At 38.4% G+C, this 25731-nt stretch overlaps 1 protein-coding gene across 4 annotated transcripts in view; it reads right to left on the bottom strand.

The window, feature by feature from the left end:
* Window positions 1-25731, bottom strand: part of GLCE (glucuronic acid epimerase) — a 122808-nt gene that overhangs the window by 6075 nt on the left and 91002 nt on the right. For all 4 annotated transcript variants that reach the window (XM_012801989.2, XM_023510118.1, XM_023510120.1 and 1 more), the window contains exons 3-4: window positions 10264-10862; window positions 5905-6150 (exon numbers count right to left, since the gene is read on the bottom strand). In XM_012801989.2, the coding sequence (XP_012657443.1) occupies window positions 5905-6150; window positions 10264-10849 (832 nt within the window). In that variant the 5' untranslated portion in view covers window positions 10850-10862. The remainder of the gene's footprint in view (window positions 1-5904; window positions 6151-10263; window positions 10863-25731) is intronic.

Below are 25731 nucleotides of genomic sequence, written 5' to 3'. Positions count from 1 at the left end.
GTGCTCTACCCACTGAACTACGGGTACCTCCTCTCTTTCTTTTTTTTTTTTTGGTTGCTGTTTGGCAGGGGCCAGGTTCAAACCCGCCACCCTTGGTATATCGGGCCGATGCCCTACTCACTGAGCCACAGGCGCCACCCTCTCCTCTCTTTCTTAAGTAGCATTTTTCTGATCCTATAGTGAAATGTAATCTGAAGCTCAGTACCGCATCCCTAAAACACTGCAGGATTCTGAATTGACATATATAAATCACTCAAGATTAAATTATATTCAGCAGAGCAGACTCTCTTGAGTGCTACTTATTTTTTCCATTACTACAGTAATGCCTCATTCATCAGACAATCTTATTAACTATGACATCTATTCTGGCCAAACTGGATAACAATGACCCACCTTTAGAAGTCCAAATGGAACGAAGGTGAAGTACTCATTTCCTCCCAGAATCCTATTCTAAGTTTTACTTTATTTATATAAATTTAATGAAATGACATGGTTCAATGGATCACCTTACGTCTTAATGTTAACAGATCAGTTCAAACTGATCAGTTATGAACAATGTTATGGAATGCAACCTTTTAAAATGCCACTATTAACTTTCCTAAAACCTTAACACTAGCAAAAGGGGTTACCAATCATACAACGTATAGAAGAAATGACAGAGAAGTATTAATACAATCCTCAATTTAAATTAACAAACAATTACAGTCTTTACAATAATCTTTGAGATAAGTCTTTTAAATCCCATCTTACAGATGTACAGAGGAGAATAACCTACCAGCATCATTCAGGAGGATCTAAATGGTAGCAAATTGGATGATGGCAATCTACTAGGTAAGGTTCTGAGCTCCACTGAAAAGTATTATGCTATCCAAAGACCTCTGCTTCAAATTTACTAATAAAAAGTTCTGGGTTTTCTTATTGTTTGAAATCTGTGCCTTCTCCTCTCCTTGAATAGTTATTCCCAAAGTCACCATAATTATTTCTTTTTGGTTTATGTAGTACATGTATATTAGGCAACAAAGGATGATAAATGCTTAAGAATAGTCTTGACAAAGATTTTTTGGATTTGATACCAAAGGCACAGGAAAAAGAAGCAAAGATAAACAAGAGGGACTATATCAAACCAAAAAGCTTTTGCACAGTAGAGGACACAATCAACAAAATTAGAAGCAGCCTATGGAATGGGAGAAAATACTTGGAAACCAGACATCTCACAGAGGCAATGTCTAAAATACATCAGGAACTCATAAAACTCAACAGCAAAAACCCAATAATCAGATTTAAAAATAGGCAAAGGATAGGAATAGACATTTTTCTGAAGAAGACATACAAATGCTCAAAAGGTACATAAAAAGTGATATCACTTCCTAGAGATATCACTAATCACTAGGGAAATGCAAATCAAAACCACAATAAGATATCACCTCACACCTGTTGGGATGACTATCACCAACAGGCAAGAGATGACAAGTGTTGGTGAGGATGTGAGAAAAAGGAACCCTGGTACACTTTTGGTGGGAATGTAAGTTGATGTAGTCATTAAGGAAAACAGTATAGAGGTTCCTAAAAATTTAAAGTAGAACTACCGCATGATCCATCAACCTCCCTCTTTTTTTGCAGTTTTTGGCCAGGGCTGGGTTTGAACCTGCCACCTCCAGCATATGGGGCTGGTACCCTACTTCTGTGAGCCACAGGTGCCGCCCCCTTGTTTTTCTTTTTTTTGAGACAGTGTCTCACTTTGTCACCCTTGGTAGAGTGCCATGATGTCACAGCTCACATCAATCTCAAACTCTTAGGCTTAAGTGATTCTCTTGCCTCAGCCTCTTGAATGGCTGGGACTACAGGTGTCCACCACAATGCCCAGCTATTTTTTTGTTGCAGTTGTCATTACTGTTTAGCTAACCCGGGCCGGGCTCGAACCCACCTTCCTCAGTGTATGTGGCCAGCGCCCTACCCACTGAGCTACCAGCACTGCCCTTAATCTCAGTTCTTGGTTAATACCCAAAGGAAATGAAATTAGTATCTCAAAGATATCTACACTCCCATGTTCATGGAATCATTACTCATGATAGCCAAGACATGGAAATAACATAAGTGGTCTGCTAATGGATGAATGGATAAAGAAGATACGGGAAGAAAATAAATACAACACACACACCCCTCTCCCTTTCTCTCTCTTATGATGGATTATTCAGCCATGACAAAAAAAAGAAATCTTGCCATTTGTGACAGCATGGATCAACTTTGAGGGCCTTATGCTAAGTGTGATAAGTCAGAGAAAGACAGATACTACATGACCTCACTTACATGTGGACTCTAAAACAATAGAACTCAGAAATAGGGAGTAGAATGGTGGTTATCAGGGGATGGGGGTGTAGGGAATAAGTAGATGTTGGTCAAAGGATATAAACTTTTAGTTAAAGGAAGAATAAATTCTGGGGATATAATGTACAGCATGGTAACTGCAGTTAATAATATTGCGTTATATACTTGAAATGCACTAACATAGTAAATGTTCTCACCACTGCACACACAAAAAGGTAAAGACTGGTATGTGAGGTGATGTATGTGTCAACCAACTTGATTATGGTAATCCTTTAACAATATATACATACATCAAAGCATCACATTGCACACCTTAAATACATATAAAATTTTGTCAATTATACCTTGATAAAGCTGGAAAAAAAAGTCTTTAAATCAGTGTTTTCACATACAGTGAAAACTGTTATCGTCCCTTCCTTCAATCAACAGATTGACTAAGTAGAGTGAGAAGAGGCCCTGCCCAGAACTTTGAGGAACAATGAGAGAGAGAGAAGAATTTGTCAGAAGAGAAGCTCACAAGAAGCCTGAGAATGAATGGCTAGAGAGATGAGAGAAAAACTGACGTCACAGAAATGAAATGACTGCTTTTTTAAAAACTGGGAAGGGGAAAGCTAATTTAATAGATGAAGAAAGATATAAAGGTTCAATTCATTCAGTTTTAAAATTCGGAAGAAGAAAAAAACATGATTCAACAAATAAACAATAAAAATAAGCTGCAGAACCATATTATGGTTCTTTACTCTAAATGATTTTGTTTCCTTTCACGAGGAAAAAGAAAATCTTCAAGGTCTAAAAAGAAAATAAAGCCTAATTCTTGGTCATCCAGAAGCTCATCTCACTTAGGCCTCACTTATGCTTTTCTGTACAAGTTCCTATTTATTCTTAACAGCCATTCTCTGAATTTATCTTCAGTGAGGTCTATACCTTTTTAAAAGCCTCATCTCTCATAGCTGTGTTTCAATAAAGCCTCTTTGCCTCTTGGCTTCCCTTCTCCTGCTCTGCAGTAACTCCCATGTGACTCCAACTCACTTTCCTTCATGCTCTTGCAGTGTGCAACTACAGGTGAGCATCTGTACCCAAAGGCTGAAATCCAAAGTGCTCCAAAATCTGAAACTTTTTGAGCATTGACATGACATGCAATGGAAAATTCCACACTTGGCCTCATGTGACAGGCTGCACATATTATTAAAAGATTGTATAACCTCAGGCTATGTATATAAGGTATACATGAAACAGCAATAAACACTGTGCTCAAGACTGGGTCCCATTCCCAAGATCTCATTATGTACATCCAAATATCCCAAAACTGAAAAAAATTCAAAGTCCGAAACACTTCTGGTCCTAAGCATTTCAGAAGAAAGAGATACTCAGACTATCACTAGATGTGCCCCATTTCCAGCTAGCACATTCTCACCAACAGGGAGTCCCACCAGGAGAGTGGCTGTCACAGATTTCTCTCTTTCAAAATGCTTAAAACCACCTTAAGAAGTAATTTTATCTCCAGCTACTGGCTACCGAATAAAAGGCTGAGGTGAAGATCTCTCACTTAGGATGTGAGAACCCATCTTTCATATTACCCAGACCCGCCCCCCCAACCAACTGAAATCTGTTGTTCTAAACAGAATAGCGTTCAAAAGATTATTTTAGAAACCCTCCCACATATTCAAGGAGGTCAATGTGAGAGCTGCTGTTTTTTACTCTCGTCCTGACATTACTGATTAGTGAAGAAATTAGGCTCTTGGGTACACCCAAAAGGAAATGTTCTTTTGCTTAGTCTGATAATTTCCTGCTGCTTCCTGTTATTACCTCTTAGGTATTATAAGTTAAATATTCTTAAACATTCCCTTTTATCTTCTTACCCAGTCAAGCTTGTTTTACAACATTAAGCAAAGATGCTCTCTGTACTGGAATATCACAGAATGCCATGGAGAAAAGAAGTTCTAGTCACAGAATAAAAAATTAAAGGTCAACCAGTATTTGCACACCATTAAGTACTTATAAATCCATTACTTAAGGCCCCCTAGAATGAGTAGGTTTGTATTGTGGCTTTCAAGGTCTGTAAATTACAGTTATCAACAAAGAACAAGGAGAGAATACAGAAGAGGTCTTAAAACCTCTCCTCTCTTTTATTTACAGACTGCAAGGTTGGTGGGAGGTGGGAATAAGTTCTGTTCTTGGTAACCTTTCTTCATAGAGAACAAAGCCTGAGGTGCTACTTAAAATTATTTCATTGTCTTTTTAAGTAATGGACTCATTAATTCTCAGGGATATTGATTAGTGCAGAAAAGTACATTGCATTCTAATTAATGAGACTGTCTTAGTAAAAGGGGAAATGTTGCATAAAATTAATTTGATTTTATAAAAGATTTTATTAATGAAAATGGTTTTATATATGAAGTTTGAGATAATCTGGTACACATTAACAAAATTCAATATGGGAAGCAGGCCTGTTTAGTAATGTTATATTGTCTTGAAAAAATTAAAAGCCTTAAAAAATTAAAAGCCTGTGGCTCAGTGAATAGGGCACTGGCCCCATATACCGAGGGTGGCAGGTTTGAACCCAGCACTAGCTAAACTGCAACAAAAACATAGCCGGATGTTATGGTGGGCACCTGTAGTAACAGCTAGTCGGAGGCTGAGGCAAGAGAATCTCCTAAGCCCAAGAGCTGGAGGTTGCTATGAGCTGTGACACCACAGCACTCTACCGAGGGCAACAAAGTAAGATTCTTGTCTCTTAAAAAAAAAAAAAAATTAAAAGCTACTGGTAAAAAGTAGGCAGAGGAAAGGAAAGTCTCTCAATCAAAAAAAAAAATTCTACCTTGGCGGCGCCTGAGGCTCAGTGGGTAGGGCGCCAGCCCCATATACGGAGGGTGGTGGGTTCAAACCCGGCCTGGCCAAACCACAACAAAAAGAAATAGCTGGGCGTTGTGGCAGGCGCCTGTGGTCCCAGCTACTCAGGAGGCTGAGGCAAGAGAATCGCCTAAGGCTTTACAGGCGTCCTCAAACTATGGCCCACCAAGGACATTTATCCCACCTGCCAGGTATTTTTGCTGCCACTGCCTGTCCTCCTTAGCAGCCTACTTGCCCTGGGGCCTGCAGTCCAGCCCTCCAAGGGTCTGAGGGACAGTGAACTGGCCCCCTGTTTAAAAAGTATGAGGATCCCTGGCAGGAGTTGGAGGTTGCTGTGAGCTGTGATGCCATGGCACTCTACGGAGGGAGATAAAGTGAGACTCTGTCTCTACCAAAAAAAAAAAATTCTACCTTACTGCCAAAGTTTAAAAATTAAACTATACTCTAATGAAATGTTAAAATAAACATAGGAACTTCATTCCTCTGGGAAGATAGATTCCGGGAGGGAGGGAAACCCTGAGCAGTAGTCTGGATCTTACATTCAGGCTATGGCCCAACTCTTCACTCAGTAAATATTCCTTTTTATAATCTTGATTTTTTTAGCTATTCCTTCCTTAGGCATTATTACATCTGGGTGATACCATGTGTTTTTTAAAGCCATATTAAAATTGTAAGGGAATATCATGTTTCATAAATCAATAGTTAGCAGACACAGATAACATAACTTACCTGGAGCGATAAATTGTTTAACATTGGTGAATCTAGACTTATCCGCCACACTAGCCATAAAACAGCCCTTTGGCACGGTCCAGTCATTAGGCTTGCTGTTTTTGTCCCTGTCTTCTGCTGTTTCATATACCTCTACATGAGGAGGTTTCTCAGTTAGATTCTTGCTGTAATGACTTAACCCATACTGTGCGATCTGGATTGGATAGAAATAGCCTTGAGGTCCCCATTGTGTAGATAATGGTACACCTAGAAAATCGAGAAGCAAAATGAATAATCGTGTCCAGACATTTATAAGCCTATCCTATTCAGTATATATCCTGAATATACTCCTCACTGTGTTCCTTCTGGTGAATGTTATAGGATTATCAGGAACTTTTGAGTTTCCTTATTATATTGCTTTCATAATCATAAGAAACTAATACCAAATTAACTAGGTATGAAGAACAAAATTAAATGTTCATTCTCATCCATTATTTGTTGATAGACAGCAATGCAATGTAATAAAGTACTTTTTAATGACTGCCTTTTGCTCATTGCTACAGATGCCATGTTTCATAATCCTGCTTTGCAATTTTATTTTAAATGTCAGTCCTGAAATGTTCTTTTCTTTTCTTTTCTTTTTTTCTGAGACAGAGTCTATATTACCCTCAGTAGAGTGCTAGAGTGTCACAGCTCACAGCAACTCTTGGGCTTCAGTGATTTTCTTGCCTCAGCCTCCCAGTAGCTGGGACTATAGGCACTCATCACGACGCCTGGCTATTTTTTTTGCTGCAGTTTTTATTGTTGTTTTAGCTGGCCCGGGCCAGGTTCGAACCTGCCAGCCTCGGTGCATGTGGCTGGCACCATAACCACTGTGCTTGGGGGGGGGCGGGGTTTGAGCCAATCCTAAACACTTAGACTTAACAATCGGGTTAACTCATTTCTCCCTCCGTGTCAAAGTGTGGTCTGATAAGTAAGTACACAATCTGATGGTTAAAGTATTTGCTTGAGAAGCCAATTATGACTAGGTAACTTATATACACCCAACCTGTAATTCTTTTTCATATCCTTCCTGTTAAAATCTAATCTTTAAGAACAGTTTTTTTAAAAAAGGATTAAAGAGGCATATTTAACCTTAAATTCTTAAAATAATTCATTAATGGATTATCTCTTGAAAAGTTCTAAGCACAACTTTTTTTTTTAGAGACAGAGTCTCACTTTGTTGCCCTCTGTAGAGTACTATGGCATCACAGCTCATAGCAACCTTCAACTCCTGGGCTTTAGGCAATTCTCCTGCCTCAGCCTCCCAAATAGCTGGATTACACATTGCTCAGCTATTTTTTTGTTGCAGTTTGGCCAGGGCCGGGTTTGAACCCGCCACCCTCAATATATGGGGCTGGTACCCTACTCATTGAGCCAGAGGCACCACCCACTAAGCACAACTTTTAAATATTTGGTATTAGTGTTTATTTTAGTAACTTCCTACATAGGAATTACAATAGTACATTGCATAAAATACTGTACTGTTGTATCATGTACATGTTCAGAGATATATCTCTATTTGTAGTTCTAAAATAAATTACCAAGCATCTGCTGGGCATAGCACAGAGTGGAGACCTACAAAATTGTATATGTTTTAATATACTTTTAAAACAATGTTTAAGGAATTAGGGGCCATGCAGGCTAAAAGACCTAGGCTATACATAAACTTTTTAACATTTATACCTTTTGTCTGCTAACCTGCTTTCTAAAAAAGTGGACCCTACTCAGGCTTTCTGTCGCTGAGTACAAGGATTCCCTTGTCAGTCCACTCTTGGCATCATGGAACATTGCTTTTCAATCTGTTGTTTACAAAGGAATATCATCATTTTCTTTCTTGAACAATTAGTGAGGTCAAATATCAAGGAAAGATTCCCCCCACGCGACCTCAAATTGAATTATTATTTAATAAAAGATAGCTTTATATAATCTTATTAAAGATGTGTGATAACCACAATAATGTTCAAATGCATAAGAACTGAGACTGAGCAATGAAACAGAAAAGTAGGCCAGTAGTACTTGTAAGAATTTAGTATAAAACTGCATTGTGAATCAGTGGGGAAAAGAGATTATTCAATACATGTCGCGCTAAAAAATCTAAAATCAGGCACTAACCTTATACCACAGCCAAAATATAAATCAATTTAGCAAAACTAAAAAAGTTAAATGCAAAAAAAAAAAAAGAAACTATAAAACTACTAGAGAAACTATAAGTAAAAAGCTGATTATAATGTGGCAAATGTCTAAGCATAAACCAAAGTACAGATATCGGAAAGACTCCTTAAATTTACTACATAGAACTAAAAACTTCTATAACTAACAAACCATAGTAAAATTTTAAAAAATTGAAGGCAACACCTTTAACAAATATGAATGTTTCTATACTTACTATGTAAGTAAGAGTTCACACAAACACATTAAAAAAAATCCACAAATAACATTTTAAAAAGGCAAAAGAATATAAAAACACATAGAGAAGATACTTGATCTCACGAGGTATTCCTTTGTAAACAACAAACTAAAGTTCCATGATGGCAAGAGTTGACTGACAAGGGATCTGCTAATGCTTTTTAAGAAAGCAGTTTGCAAAACAGATCAGGAGTTTGGCAGTTTACTTGATATTAACAGTTAATTATATTCTTGGAGTAGGAATATTGTATTCTGAGAATAAAATTAAAATAGCAAATGAAGATTAGCAATGAATATCCCTAACATTATTTATAACACCAGGAAAAATGAAGATGACCTAAGTGTCATCATGGATAAGTGTCCAACAAAAGAGAAGGGTCCCATACATTACATGTGTATATCGTGGTACATCCTTACCACAAATATTAGTAATTAAAATGTACAACAAATATTCAATCACAAGGGGAAGTAAACTTAATTTGTTAGGTGAAAATGGCGCAATACAAAATCAGTATGACCTCTATTTAAAAGATGTTTATCTACAACATCAACAAAAAGATAAAAAAAATCAAAATATTAATAGTATGTATAGGTGCTTTATTTTTTCTTTAGAATCTAAATACCTATTAATTTTATAAACTTCTATTTTTTGTTTTTTTTTGAGACAGAGACTCACTGTGTCGCCCTGGGTAGAGTGCTGTAATGTCAGAGCTCACGGCAACCTCCAACTCTTGGGCTTAAGTGATTCTCTTGCCTCAGCCTCCCAAGTAGCTGGGACTACAGGCACCTGCCACAACACTCGGCTATTTTTTTGTTGCAGTTGTTTAGTTGGGCTGGGTTCAAACCCACCACCCTCAGTGTATGTGGCTGGTGTCACAACCGCTGTCCTACAGGCGTTGAGCCTAAACTTTTAAAAGTCACTTAAAAAATGTTTGGCCATGATTATCTTTGAAGTTGCTAGCAAACTACTACCCTCCTGAATCACTTTATGATGGTATAATAGTGAAGAGGTGAATGGTATAATAGTACAATTACTTTATAATAGTATAGTCACTTGATAATGATATAATGGTATAATAGGTGAATCTGGCCCCCACTCCTCTTCTAAGCATCTGGTAAAGATATTATAAAGTATCTACAGAGTTACCAAGTGAGCACAAACTTTTCTTTCAAAGCAAAAATATATATTAAGTAGGTTAAAAGTTTGTTTCAACACAGATTTTAAAATCACTCTATAGCAAAATGAGAAAAATAAAAATTGAACTATCTCAAAACACATGGAACTCTTTCCTCTAATTAAATGATATACTTTAAAGTCACATTCAATCTGGTTTTCTGGTTTGAAAAGCAAATTCCAAAGCATACTAATTTATCCATAAGGAACCTCCCCTGCCTCAGGTTTGCTTGCTTGTATGTTTTTGGACAAGCTTGAATGACCAATACCTCAGGTTTTAAAGGCAATAAAGACAGTTATGCGACACACCACAGGAGTTCAGCGTAAGTTCAGAGAAAAAGTGTTTATGTACTGTCCTGTCCTGAGGACTTAAAACTTCCTTCCAGAGATGATACCTAGCTAACCAGCTCACACTGGTATGTATACTAAATAGATAGGGCCAGTGGATGGTCTCGCTCCTTTTTCCATCTCCCCTCAGAGGATAACTATACGTTAATGTAAAATTTCTGAAAATGCTGTGCCTTGACTGTACTGGTGAGAATTTTTATAATGCTATTTGTGTAGGTATCATCTCATTACTGCCCTTCAATGATACCATTTAGAAAGTTGCCGTAGGTTCAGACTCTTCCTCCCTGCTAAGTCAGAGTGATGAAAGGTCTCTTGATAATAAGCTGTGTGTACTTGCTGTATATTAACATCTATTTTTTTTTCAACATAATCAGGCTTTAAAAATGCAAGTGAAGCAGAGAAATACCAACCTTCAACCCCGCTTATGCACTTGACTCTGTCTCTGACTTCCACATTGTAGCCTTCAAAGGACATAAAGACGCCATCAGGATGGTAAGGGGCTCTCTGTGCATAAACTTTGGAATAGCTATGAGAGAATTCGAACCGATCATAGCCGTCATACTGAACCACCTTTCCGTAAACATCAAAATATTTCTCCACCCAAGTGAATGGAAGAAAGACTTCATTCCCCTCTCGTCTCCCTTTAATTGTGTGTTCATCATTTATGAGACAGTCAATTTCTTCATATTTGAGCCCTAATACCTTACTTCCTCCATTGTTACTGAAGCCCCCAACGACAGGGGGTGCTTTCTGCTGCTCCTGAGGGAATGCCTCCTCAGACTGTTGTCTGGCCATGTGGTTCACATAGTTGTTACTCTCAGATGCTGCTGCTCTTTTTTCTAATCCATCCACTCTGAAGCCACTACTCAAGTGCCGTGGAAATTGGATTGCTTTGTCACTGGAACACTTATTCCACAAAAGTACTGTGACCAAAGTGAAGAGTGCGCAGATGATAATCAAAGTCTTATAGTTGACCCGAGCTGCCAAGCAACGCATATTCAGACCATACCTACGGAGGCAAGAAGAAAAAATTCATGCAAAGATGTTATAAAGTTTTCTTTATTTTCTAAATGTTGAACAACCATCTTAGGGTAATTTCATTAATTGCATATAATCTGATCAGATTTAAAATTACTAACTCAAACTTTTCAGCATAAAGAAAAGAGGTGCTCCCTTCTTTTGATGAAATGGTCAATTAACATAATTCTCTAAAACAGAGATGTCCAAATTTTCTTAGTTTGTGGCTCCCTTGGTATCTCAATAATTTTTCACACTGTCTCCTAGGCCAAAAGATATATCTAATACAAGTTGAGTATCCTGGCTCGGCGCCTGTGGCTCAAGTGGCTAAGGCGCCAGCCACATACACCTAAGGTGACGGGTTCAAATCCAGCCTGGGCCCACCAAACAACAATGACAGCTGCAACCAAAAAATAGCCGGGCGTTGTGGTGGGCGCCTGTGGTCCGAGCTACTTGGGAGGCTGAGCCCAGGAGTTGGAGATTGCTGTGAGCTGTGATGCCACAGCACTCTGCCCAGGGGGACAGCTTGAGGCTCTGTCTCAAAAAAACAAAAACAAAAACAAAAAACAAGTTGAGTATCCCTCACCCAAAATGCTTGGGACCAGTAGTGTTTTAGATTTCTGAATTATTTTGGACTATTTGCATTATATTTATTATTCCGTACCCCAAATTTGAAAATTCAAAATCTGAAATGCTACAATGCATTTCCTTTGAGTGTCATGTCAGCACGAAAAACAGTTTGGATTTGGAAACATTTTGAATTTTGGATTTTTAGATTTGGGATACTGAATCTGTAGTTTCATTTATTAAGAAGTTAGGGCCAAACAACTTACATATTTACACCCTACCACCTTAGTAGATTCCTGAAAAACATATCTTTTCAAGAGAACACTGACATCCATGTTACCAACTGTTCAGTCCAACAGTGAATTTTCAGTGCTCATGGTAACTGACCAAAGCAGCATAAAATAGCGAATGACTCTTTCCTTCACGGAACACTTCATTCCCATGGTTTCAAGGGCACCAAGCACTTGGTTCTTCCTATAATCCACTTGCTGTTCTTCCTCATTCTTCTTTGAGCCTTCTTTCTTATCTCCCTGACCCTTAAATGCTGGAATGCCTTAGGGTCTTCGTCCTTACACCTCTTCTTTATCTCTATTCACTCCTAAGTCACTGCATCCAATCGCCTTTAAATAGAAGTGTGTGTATATGTATGCTATCTCCAAATTCTATTTCCAGGCCATATCTATCTTCTGACTACAGATAGATATACCCAAATAATTGACATCTTTATTTGAAGGACAAAAAGAATTCAGAAATAACATCAAAAATTTAACTTCTAAAGCTTTCCCTCAACCTGTTCCTCCCTTCCTATTCTTCGGACTAAAAATCTTGACTTCTCTCTGGCTTGCTTCATATCCAGTCAGTCAGGAAATCCTGGCTCTACCTTCGAATTATACCCAGAAGCTGAACTGTTTTCATTAACTCCACTGTTACCACCACATCAGAATCACTTTCTTACTTCACCTGGAACACAGCAGCGATGGCTAAACTGGTCTCTCTGCTTCTACCCTTGGCCTACTACTTCACCCCCACATCTCTTCTCAACACAGTAGTCAGAACGATGCTCAAAAGAAAAAAAGAATGATGCTCCTAAATTTAAGCCAGGTCTTGTCATTCTAGTGCTAATGGGAAAAAAAATCTAACACTTTTTGATCCTGTTGGCCAAATGGTGTACCTGCCAGTTGTGATCGCAATGCAAGTAGTCCTCAGTCATTTATTGTTGGGATTATTAGGAAACATGGGAAATTATGGATTAGTTTTATGTATGATGTATAAAATATTTTAGTCTGTCGAGAGTAAAGGGAGTAGTCTGATTGTTGGTCATGGTAATTCTGTGATTTTTTGTATGGTGTGATGATCTGATTTTGGCTACACTGCTCTACTCAAGGGAATAAAAACAGGGAGGTCTGTGTGGGCTAAGCACAAGCTGCCTGGTAGTGTTCCTTTAGGCTGAGTGGGTGGGGAGTCAGCAAACCTTCTAAATGCCAGAATGAAGGTGGTTTCTTCTCTCTTTTTCCTGGGGACATAATGTACAAGTTAGAAGACATAGTTTTTCCCAATTTTTCTAAAGGGAATCTACCTGTTGTTTTGCCTGGGATGCCGCCAGCTATTTATAGTCCTAGAGCAGGGCTGAGAGAGGTACACGGAAGTGAGGAGAGGGCACACTTGTGCCTCTGGTACCCAGACAGGGATCCAGAATCTGTTCAACTATCACCCTTTGGTAGTCATGGTAATGGTTTCTTCATTTCTCATTCTTAGACATTTTATTTCAGTGAGGCATCAGGAAGGCAAAGATTTGGGTTTATCTTGAAAATCATATACAGATTTTAAGAGGAAGATAATACATTGTGTCATCTTCATTGTCAGTACAAGAAAATGTGTTGAATACTAAAAAACCAAAGTGTGGTGCAAGCAAACTGTCAGAAGTCATATTTCCTTATATTGTAGAGGCAAACCGATAACACTAAATGGTGTTTATTTAAAAAAAAATCTTTCATTTAAAATACTTATGTGTTGGGCGGCACCTGTGGCTCAAAAGAGTAGGGCGCTGGCCCCATATGCCAGAGGTGGAGGGTTCAAACCCAGCCCTGGCCAAAAAAAAATACTTATGTGTCAACATCTGAATAATCTGTCAGCTATGACTAACGTTTTGAGCAATTAAAATAAAAAACAGGGCCAGGCATGGTGGCTCATGTCTGTAATCTCAGTATCTTGGGAGGCTAAGGCAGGAGGATAGCTTGAGGCCAGGAGTTCAAGACCTACATACTGCCTTTAAAGAAAAAATATAAGCAATATACTGCCTTAAAAGAAAAAAAAATAACTAGGCATGATGGTGTGCATGTGTCTGTAGTTGTACCTACTTAGGAAACTGAGGCAGGAGCATCCCCCGAGCCCAGGAGTTTGAGATTACAGTGAGCTATGACTGAACCACTGCACTCCAGCCTGGATAACACGGCAAGAAAAAAAATCAATTAATTTAAAAATGTAAAAAATAAAGAAATAGAAAAGGCTCGGCGCCTGTGGCTCAAGTGGCTAAGGCGCCAGCCACATACACCTAAGGTGGCAGGTTCGAATCCCCAGCCTGGCCCGCCAAACAACAATGATGGCTGCAACCAAAAAATGGCCAGGTGTTGTGGCGGGCACCTGTAGTCCCAGCTACTTGGGAGGCTGAGGCAGGAGACTCGCTTGAGCACAGGAGTTGGAGGTTGCTGTGAGCGTGATGCCATGGCACTCTACCCAGGGGGATAGCTTGAGGCTCTGTTTCAAAAAAAAAGAAATAGAAAAAAAGATTTTTGCCTTACATATGAGAAGTTCTCTTCTTCCATTACTCAAATGAGAGTATGCTTTAGAATACTTATGGAATAAGGCTACCATTATGATGAGGCATATGAAGAGAAAGCAGAGAAAAATCAAAACAAAGCTTTCAATAATCCCTATGCCCAGATTTTGTTATCTGATACCATTCCTTACTAAAAACAATCACAGCTTCTTAGAGAAATGGATAATCCAGGTCTGGGGCTGGTAAATCTTGCCATGCCAGAAAAACAAGGGAACTTTGAAATATCAATGGGATCATTATTTAGGGGGTCAAGAAAGCAGCAAGAGATAGATAAAATCGGACAAATACTAATAATCGCTAAAGCTGAGAGTGACAGGTATATTGGGAGTTCATTATACTGTTCTCTAATTGTAGTATTATATTGAAACATTTCCATAATTAAAAAATATAGTGTCATACTAAAAAGACATAGGAATCAACCTGAAATGGCTCCTCCCCTGCTAATAAAAGTTGTAAGAATTATGACTGAAGTTGACTGACACACACTCAGTCAATGAACATCTATAAATCTACAATGACATTAAAAAAGGAGAATCCCCCCTCCCAAAAAACCTTGCATATTCTGAGCTGATGAAAATTCGTAAAGAATTTGTTTATTTATCTTATTACCGTTGTGCAATCTCTCATGAAATTACAGATTCAGGCAAGTGTTTCAATCAGGTAAATGTTTGCGATGACCTAGAGATTCATACTGTGCAAAGTAACAACAAATATAACATTACCTAGTCAAGAAAAAGCTAAGACTCTACAATGAAGTGGTCAGGTAGTCAACTTCAGTCTCATTAATGGTGACTAGAAACTGTGTCTCTAAATTAGTTATAATAAAAAATACATATCATATATTTTAGTAAATATATTTTACTAAACCTATCATATATTTCAACCTATCATATATTTTAGTAAAAAATGTATAACTTGTATCTCTTTAACTTCTAGTTAAGAGGAAATATAGGGGATAAAGGAGCAAGTTAAATCAGGAAACCACCAGACATACTTAGAAGATAAGATATCCTGTGGCATGTCTCCTCAATGAAATTACTGATATGAAAAGGAAAAGGAGAGAAGGAGACTGGGTTCTGGGTTCTTTTTTTTCCCCCCAAAGACTTAGGGATTACTCTGACAGATCTGGGCAAAGTCCACTGAAACCTGGGAAGAATTCACCATTGTAGAGGCCAATAGGAACATTGGCGAGTCACAGGTAGAGATCAAAATATCAACATTAACGAATTTGGAAGAAGTTGATTTTAACCCACCAAGGATGACTTTAAGGAGTTCAATGAAGGAAGTCACTGCAAATGTGGTAGAAACAGAAAAAGAACAAGAATTAGAAGCAGAAACTGAAGATGGAACTGAATTACTGCAACCCAGCATAAAACTTTAACAAATGAGGAACTGCTTTTTATGGATAAGCAAAGAAAGTGTTTTCTTGAGAAGGAATCCACTCCTGATGAAGATGCTGTGAACACTGTTGAAATGACAACAAAGGATTTAGAGTATTATATAAGCTTAGTTGATAAAGCAATGGCAGAATTTGGGAGAACTGACTCCAATTTTGAAAGAAGTTCCACTGTCAGTAAAATGCTATCAAACAGTATCACCTGCTATATAAGGAAAGCTTTCGTGAAGGGAAGAATCTATCAATATGGCAAACTTTATTGTTGCCTTATTTTAAGATACTGGTCTAGCCAGCCTTTAGCAATCAGCAGCCAACAACATCAAGGCAAGACCCTCCACCAGCAAAAAGGTTATGATTTGCTAAAGGATCAGATGATCTTTTAGATGATCATCCTATAGATGATCCCTACTGTATTAATATATAGTATTAATATATTTTTAGCAATAAAGTATTCTTAAATTAAGATGTACACATTTCTTTTTTATTTTTTTTCTTTTATTATTTTTTTTAGAAACAGAGTCTCACTTTGTTGCCCTCGGTAGAGTACCGTAACATCCCAGCTCACAGCAACCTCCAGCTCTTGGGCTTAGGCGATTCTCTTGCCTCAGCCTCCCAGTAGCTGGGACCACAGGTGCCCACCACAATGCCCAGTTATTTTTTGTTGCAGTTTGGCTGGGGATGGATTTGAACCCACCACCATTGGTATTTAGGGCTGGCATCCTACTCACTGAGCCACAGGTGCCACCCCACATTTCTTTTTTAAATTTATTTATCTTTTTTGTTTGGGGTTCACTGAAAGTACAAAGAATTAGGTTACACAGATTACATTTGTTAGATAAACTCCCTCATATAATTGAGTTCTGCCTCCAAAAGGTTTGCCATACACTGTGACCCCCCCCCCACTCCCACCTACCCTCTCTCTGCTCCCTCATTCTCCTAATAAGTACATTATTTCTTAGACAATGCTATTGCACACTTAATAGACATCTTATGGCATAATGCAAACATAACTTTTATATGTACTGAGAAATAAAAAGTTTATGTGACTCACTTTATTGCAGTATCTACTTTCTTTTGGTGGTCTGGAACTAAACCCATATCTTCAAGGTTTGAGTGCAAGAAATTATATTATTTGCACTTTACAAATGAAAAGACTAAGGCAAAGAGCCCTTAATCCCAAAAAGGATTCATTGAAGAACAGGATGGAGATAAGGCCAAGATGAAAACTTAAACATGCTAAAAAAAATTTGTGCTTTAAGATGATGAAATTGAGGCTTTGTGACATTAAACAATTTACCTGAGACCACATGATTTTTCAATAGTTCATATAACTAGTATTAAAAAAGTCAGTTAGTCTGACTCCAAAGCCTGTGCTCTGATGTGGCACAGGGTATGTAGGACCATTTACATAAATATTACATTTTACATGAATACCCTCCTTCCCCAGAAGATTATTTTGACTTATAACAGGTTACCGGGTTGTTAATGGAGCTTAGACATAAATAGGTCTTATTTTAGACAAAGTGGAATTTTGACCATGAATCTGTTCACATAGGTAAAATACAATTTTAAGGAAAGTGACATAGTTGTTTTAAAAATGTATTAGCATTTCTGAATGGAGCAACTGCAACTGGAACTTCTGAATTTTCTTCAGATCCAAACATATAATTACATGACTGTATGTCATATTAATATTAGAAAAGGATAGAAATGAGAGTCATAATTATAAATGTTTATATATACATATATTCCAATAAAGCCACCTGGTCTCCAGGTGGTTTAGAGTAATTATGCTCTTGAAAGCAGGATTCCCACAGGCCCCACAAATCCAGGAGTAGTTTATAAATGCATTATAATGCTTGATTCCTGTTAATAACTGTTCTGTTGTTCTGGTATAGTCTACTGAAGCAGAACTTTTCCCCAGAGATAGAAATAGAGCTTAACTATTTCATCGGTCTATGCTAATTTGAAGCTTTGAAAATAATGTACTGTTGTCCCAAAGTCCCAAGGTAACAGTGTATATAATTATGCAAATAACATATTGGTGGCAGTATATACTGGCAGTAATAATGTAGTGGTGCCAGTATACACATGTGCATATAATGAAGAGTAACTAACATTAGTATAAAAAGTTAGGGTATAGAAAGAAATTTTTTTTTTTAATTTTTATTTTGAGATGGAGTCTCACTATGTTGCCCCTTGGTAGAATAGAACGCCGTGGCATCACAGCTCACAACCACCTCCAACTCTTGGGCTTAAGTGGTTCTTTAGCCTCAGCCTCCCAAGTAGCTGAGGTGGCTGCCACAATATCTGGCTATTTTTTGTGTGGTAGTTGTCATTGTTGTTTGGCAGGCCTAGGCCTAGGCCTAGGCCAGGTTCGAACCTGCCAGCTCTGGTGTATGTGGCTGGTGCCCTAGCTGCTGAGCTCCAGGTGCCAAGTGGAAAAGAAGAAATATTAAGATAAAAAAATTTTTATGGGGAAGGGGGGGGATGGGTGGAGGGTGATTGGTGGGATCACATCTATGGTTTATCCTATGGAGGGAGTTGTGTCCTTAATTACTCTCTCACCTTGGTACATGTGAGTCTTTCTAAATGTAGAATATATGTCTTAACACAATAACTAAGAAAAGGACAGGAAAGCCAGTTGGATGAAAGTATTTCAAACTGTATATAGAAACTACACACTGTACCCCATGATAGAATTAATGGACACAGCTATGATTTAATGAAAAACTTTTTTTTTGTTTTTCTTTTCCTCTTTCCCCCCATCCCTTCTCCCTCCTCCCCTCTCCCCGCTCCTTCATTCCCTTACACCCCCTTGTATTAGTTCATCTACTGCTTTCTTATTAGAAGAGAGTACATTGGATTCTTGCTTCTCCATTCTTGTGATACTTTACTAAGAAGAATGTGTTTCACCTCCATCAAGGTTAATACAAAAAATGTAAAGTTCCCATCTTTTTTAGTGGCCGAATGGTATTCCATGGTGTATATATATACCACAGTTTGTTAATCCATTCCTGGGTTGGTGGGCATTGAGGCTGTTTCCACATTTGGCAACTGTAAATTGAGTTGCGATAAACAGTCTAGTGCAAATGTCCTTATGATAAAATAATTTTTTTCCTTCTGTGTAGAAGTCTAGTAATGTGAATGCAAGATCAAATGGGAAGTCTTGAGTTCTTTGAGGATTCTCCATATTTCCTTTCAAAGAGGTTGTATTAGTTTGCAGTCCCACCAGCAGTGTAAAAGTGTTCCCTTCTCTCCACATCCATGCCAGCATCTGCAGCTTTGAGATTTTGTGATGTGAACCATTCTCACTAGGATTAGGTGATATCTCAGAGTAGTTTAGATTTGCATTTCTCTGATGATTAGGGATGATGAGCATTTTTCCATATGTTTGTTAGCCATTCATCTTCTTTAGGGAAGGTTCTATTCATTGTTGAGGTTTCTTTGTTAATTTGAGTTCTCTATAGATTCCAGTTGTCAAAGCTTTTATTTTTGCATATTTGTAATATGAAAATATCTTTTCCCATTCTGAAGGTTGTCTGTTTGCTTTGCTTGTTGTTTCTTTAGCTATAGAGAAGCTTTTCAGGTTAATGAAGTCCCATTTATTTATTTTTGTTGTTACAATTGCCATAGAAGTCTTCTTCATAAACTCTTTCCCCAGGCTGATATCTTAAGTGTTTTCCCCACACCTTCTTTGCTGATTTTTATTGCTTCATGCTTTAGATTGAAATCTTGTATCCATCTTGAATCAATTTTTGTAAGTGGTAAGAGGTGTAGGTCCAGTTTCAGTCTTTTACATGTGGTTATCCAGTTCTCCCAGCACATTTTTTGAATAGGGATTCTTTCCCCGTATATGTTTTTGTTCAGTTGATCAAACATCAGGTGGCTGTAAGAGGTTAGTTTCATCTCATGGTTTTCCATTCGGTTCCAAATGTCAATGTCTCTATTTTTGTGCCCAAACCATGCTGTTTTGATCACTATGGCGTTGTAGTATAGCCGCAAGTCCAGCTTTCTTTTTATTACTAAGAATTGCCTTGCTATACAGGGTGTGTTCTGGTTCCATACCAAACAAATAATTATTTTTTCCAATTCCTGAAAGATGTTGGTATTTTAATGGGGATTGCATGAATCTGTAGATTGTTTTGGGAAGTATAGACATTTTAACAATGTTGATTCTTCCCAGCCATGAGCATGGCATGTTGTTCCATTTGTTAATATCCTCTGCTATTTCTTTTCTTACGGTTTCATAATTTTCTATATAGAGAAATATATATTTTCTATATATTCCTAGGTATTTCATTTTCTTTGAACTATGGTGAAGGGAGTTGTGTCCTTAATTACTCTCTCACCTTGGTTGGTATTGGCATATACAAAGGCTACTGACTTGTGGAAATTGATTTTATATCCTGAGACATCACTGTATTTTTTGATGACTTCCAGGAGTCTTATGGGTTGAGTCTTTGGGGTTCTCTTAGTATAAGATCATATCGTCAGCAAAGAGGGAGAGTTTGACCTCCTCTGCTCTCATTTGGATGCCCTTTATTTCCTTCTCTTGCCTGATTGTTCTGGCTAGAACTTCTAGCACTATGTTGAATAGTAGTGGCGATAGAGGATAACTTTGTCAGGTTCCAATTCTAAGTGGAAAAGCTTATAGTTCAGATAATATTAGCTGTGGGTTTGTCATAGATGGCTTCAATCAGATTCAGAAACGTGCCACTTATGCCTAAAATCTTAAGTGTTCTAATTAGAAAAGGATGCTGAATTTTATTGAATGCTTTTTCTGCCATCTATTTAGAGGATTATATGGTCTTTGTTTTTGCTTCTGTTGATATGATGAATTACATTTATGGACTTGCGTATGTTAAACCAGCCTTGCATCCCTGGGATGAAACCTACTTGATGGTGATGAATGATCTTTTTAATGTGTAGCTAATCTATAGGCTAGGATTTTATTAAAAATTTTTGCATTTATATCCATTAGTGAAATTAGTCTGAAATTCTCCTTTTTAGTTGGATCTTTTCCTGGTTTTGGTATCAGGGTGATGTTTGCTTTGTAGAATGTGTTGTGTAAGATTCCTTCCTTCTCAACGTATTGGAATAATTTCTGCAGTATGGGTATAAACCCTTCTTTGAAGGTTTGACAGAATTCTGGTGTGAAGCCATTTGGACCAGGGCATTATTTTGTTGGGAGGTTTTTTTATTATTTCTTCAATCTCAGTTCTTGAAATTGGTCCATTCAAGAGATCTATTTCTCCTTGATTAAGTCTAGAGAGAAGGTGTGATTTCAGGTATTGATCCATTTCCTCCACACTGTCAAATTTCTGGGCATAGAATTTCTTGTAGTATTTAGAGATGATCTCTTTTATCTCTGCAGCATCTGTTGTTATTTCCCCTTTATCGTTTCTGATTGAAGTTTTAGAGATTTTACATCTGGCCAAAGGTATCGATTTTATTTATTTTTTTCGAAAAACCAACTTTTGGTTTCATTAATTTTCTGAATAATTTCCTTGTTTTCAATTTCATTAATCTCTGATTTAATTTTGTTATTTCTTTCTTCTGCTGGGTTTGGAATTAGGTTGTTCTTTTTCCAGTTCTATTAGGTGGCTCATGAGTTTGTTGATGTGCTCTCTTGTTTTTCAAATGTAGACATCTAATGTGATAAATTTTCCTCTTAAAACTCCTTTGGCTGTATCCCGCAGATTTTGATAACTTCTGTCCTCATTGTTGTTATGCTTGAGGAATTTAACAATTTCCTCTTTTATCTCTTCCTTAACCCAACTATCATTCAGCATAAGGTTGTTTAATTACCAAGTTTTTGTGTGGGGATGAATGTTTTGGTTAGAGTTGAGTTCCACCTTTATTGCCTTGTGGTCTGAGAAGATATAAGATATAATTTCTATTCTTTTAATTTTACTGAGGCTTGATTTGTATCCTAGGAGGTGGTCTATTTTGGACCACATATCATGGGCTGGTGGGAAAAATGTATATTCTTTACCTTTGGGATCATGTGTTCTGTATATGTCTATTAATCTCATTTGTTCTAGGGTCACATTTAAGTTCTTTGCTCTTTTATTCTTTTTTGAGACAGAATCTCACTTTGACGCCTTCGGAAGAGTGCCATGGTGTCACAGCTCACAGCAACCTCAAATGCCTGCCTGGGCTTAAGTGATTCTCTAGCCTCAACCTCCCAAGTAGCTTGGACTATAGGTGCCCACCACAACTTCCACCTTTTTTTTTTTTTTTTCTTTAAAGGCAAAATCTTGCTCTAGTTCAGGCTGGTCTTGAACTCGTGAGCTCAGGCAATCCACCCACCTCAGCCTCCCAGAGTGCTAGGATTACAGGCGTGAGCCGCCATGCCTGGCCATGTTTAAGTCTTTTGCATCTGCGTTTAGTTTCTGTTTAGAGGATCGTCCAGTACTGTCAGAGGGGTGTTAAATTCACCAACTGTTATAGTGTTATGGGATATCATATTGCTCAGACCCATCAAGGTCTGTTTCATAAATCTTGGAGCATTTAAATTGAGAGCACAAATATTTATAATTGAAATGTCTTCTTGTGATATTGTTCCTTTGATGAATATAAAGTGTCCATCTTGGCTCAGCACTTGTGGCTCAAGTGGCTAAGGCGCCAGCCACATACACCTAAGGTGGTGGGTTTGAATCCAGCCCAGGCCCGCCAAACAATGATGGCTGCAACCAAAAAAAGAATAGCCAGGCGTTGTGCCTGGCTCACTTGCTTGAGCCTAGGAGTTGGAGGTTGCTGTGAGCTATGATGCTATGGCACTCTACCCAGGGCAACAGCTTGAGGCTCTGTCTCAAAATAAAATAAAATAAAGTGTCCGTCTTTCTCTTTCTTAACTTTAGTTGCTCTAAATCTGCTTGTGTCTGTGTTTTTTTTTTTGGAGACAAACTCTAATTTGTCACCCTTGGTAGAGGGCCATGGCATCACAGCTCACAGCAACCTCCAACTCCTGGGCTCAAATGATTCTCTTGCCTCAGCCTCCCGAGTAGCTGGGACTATAGGCACCCACCACAACGCCCGGCTATTTTTTCTTGCAGTTTGGCTGGGGCTGGGTTCGAACCTGCCACTCTCGGTATATGGAGCCAGCACCCTACTCACTGAGTCACAGACGCCACCCCCATCTGCTTATATCTGAAAATAAGATTGCAACCCCTCCTTTCTTCTGATTTCCATTTGCTTGAAATACTATTTTCCATCCCTTAACCCTGAGTCTTGATTGATCCTTTAAGACTAGGTGTGTCTCCTGGAGACAGCATATAGATGGCTTGTACTTTTTTATCTAATCAGCTAGCCTGTACCTCTTCAGTTGTGAATTCAGTCCATTGTGACATTTATTGAGAGAATTGAGTGTGGTGGAGTTCTATTCATCTTATTTTGTGAAAGTCCATTTTGTAGTTTTGTCCCTTATGCCATTGTGTGGAAGCTAAATTTTGTCCATTAGCTTCTGGGTATGTACTTAGCTTGTAGTCCACAGTGATGCTCAGAGTTGAGAATAGGTTTAAGTATTTCCTGCAGAGCTGGTCTTGTGGTGAATTTCTTCAGTGTTTGTATATCCACAAATGATTTGGTTTCTCCATCAATTTTGAAGCTTAGATTAGTAGGATACAGAATTCTGGGCTGAAAATAGTTTTAAGAATGTTGAAGGTTGGGCGGCGCCTGTAGCTCAGGGAGTAGGGCACCAGCCCCATACACTGGAGGTGGTGGGTTCAAACCCAGCCCCCGGCAAAAAAAAAAAAAAAAAAAAAAAAAAAAGAATGTTGAAGGTGGATAACCATGGTCTTCTGGCTTAGAAGGTTTCATTTGAAAAGTCTGCTGTCATCCTAATGGCTCTGCCTCTGTAGGTCACTTAGTGCTTACTCCTGGCTGCTTGCAGAATTTTTTCTTTCATCTTGACTTTAGACAGGTTCATTATAATGTGCCTTGGAAAAACTCTGTTTGAGTTGAGATGATCTGGGCTTCAATATCCACCTGAAAGTGTGAGGACCAGATCAGCTCCATTTTGTTGTTTCCACATAAGTTCTGTTCCTGGGCCCTGGCCTGCAGGGCCCACCCTGTAACCCTCCCCATTCCATTAAACCACACCCGCAGGGCCCACCCTGCAACCTTTCTCATTCCTTTCATAGTTACTCAACCAAATAGTACCACCCTGGGCAACAGATAAGTTTCTATTACCTTGAAATACAGGTAACCAGGTTGCACCAACTCTAGCCCCCGGTTAAGGGACCCTCCACCCCTTACCTGTACCAATCCAAATTCACCTTTACTAATGAAATCACCAACCACCAATGAAAAGTGTACTCATATCCAACCCTACCCCTCTTGCTTTCTGTACCCCATAAAAACTGCCTTCACCCCGAGTTCGGGGCTCGTCCTCGGCTTGTATGCCAGGAGAGTCCAGGCCCGGGGCCCCCGGGCTTCCCAGGTCTGTAATAAATCTCATCTTATGCCCTTTACATCGGAGCAAGTCTCGAGTTTGTCGGTTGGGGTTAATTTGGGAGGCTTTCTCGGACCCAACAAAAGGAGTGTGTCAGGATCTTCAGTAAAACTTAGGAAGTTTTCATTTATGACAGTCTCCAGTATGGCCTCCATTCCTTTAGGACAATCTTCTTCCCCTTCAGAAATCTCTATTATTTGTATGTTTGAATGCTTAATGGCTGTAACTCTGGGTAAGGTCCCTGTGGAGGTATGGCCATGTTCTCTCTTTTTCCCCAGTCATTCTAGGAGAGCTCAGCTGAATGATCCTTCTTGTCCACCATTTTGGTCCACTCCTCAAATCTAGATCTTTTGATTTCAAGCTTTAGCAGACCAGTGATTTCCAAACCCAGAGGATTAAGACCCATCTGTGTGGGGAAAAGATGTTTCAAAGTCATCACAAGTGATTCTGATGATTAGTTTAGTCTGGGACCCAATGTATTACACCAATGGCTCTTAAATTTTATTGCAAAGCCTGTTCGAACACAGATTGATGGCCTCTAACCCCAGGAATTATGATTCACTAAACCTGGGTAGTGGCCCAAGGATTTGCCTTTCTAACAAGTTCCAGGTAAAATCTATGAGGCTGGTCAGGGAACCACACTTTGAGAATCACTATAATATTCCATAAGCATTAAAGTACATATTTAACCAGTAGGTATTATTTGCAAATAGAAATATGTGTGCCTAAACTATCTCAGGTAATTCTAAAGATTAAGAACATTAGCACATTGATTTTTGCAGAACAATCCATCCATGCTCTAGAGGGAATAACTTTAGTTCTTATACTTGCTTTCTAAAATTAACAAAGCAGTAATTCAAGAGCTAGCTAAACCCTACAATAAAATCATATATGTAAAAAAGTTGGTTTTGGCTTTTGCCTATAAACTGAACAATCTCTCAGTCAGCTAGAGTATGTTTTTAAATAATTCTTTTGCAAGGATAGGTAGGTAGTATATATTTTGAAACTTTGCTTAATTGAAAATGTGATGTTCTTCATCAAATAATTTGGCTAGAGAACAAATTTTGGGGTCCAAATTGTCTTCAGAACTCTGTATACACTGCTCAACTGTCTGCTGTTGTTTAATTGTAAGAACATCCAGATCTAGTCTGACTTATCTTCCTTTGTGAATGAATAACTTTTGTATGTTTGCTTGTTTTTCTCCCTGCCTGGGTGCCCGATGATGATGATGATTTTAACAAGGGAAAGTATAAAGGTTAACCAGGATGATTTAGTTGTCATTCTCTTATCATTAAGTTTTCTTGGTCTTTGGCAACAAGCTTGTTTGAATATAGACTCACGTCATTCTTCATCTCAGAATGTTTTCTCCTGTAGTGTTAACAATTGTTCCCATTGAATTTGCTTGTTCTTGTCTCTTTTGGAATGTCAATGCTATATCTTGGATCTTTGTAGTCTATCCTCTATCCTTTATGTCTACATCCTTTACCTTCAAATTTTCTTTCTTTCTTTTTTGAGACAGAGCCTCAAGCTGTCCCCCTGGGTAGAGTGCTGTGGCATCACAGCTCACAGCAACCTCCAACTCCTGGGCTCAAGCGAGTCTCCTG

The sequence above is a fragment of the Otolemur garnettii genome, unplaced genomic scaffold (genome assembly GCF_000181295.1).
Source record: "Otolemur garnettii isolate 467f Iridium unplaced genomic scaffold, OtoGar3 scaffold00011, whole genome shotgun sequence".
NCBI lineage: Eukaryota > Metazoa > Chordata > Mammalia > Primates > Galagidae > Otolemur > Otolemur garnettii.
The sequence above is the reverse complement of the archived record's forward strand: the minus strand, read 5'-3'. Positions and strand labels throughout refer to the sequence as shown.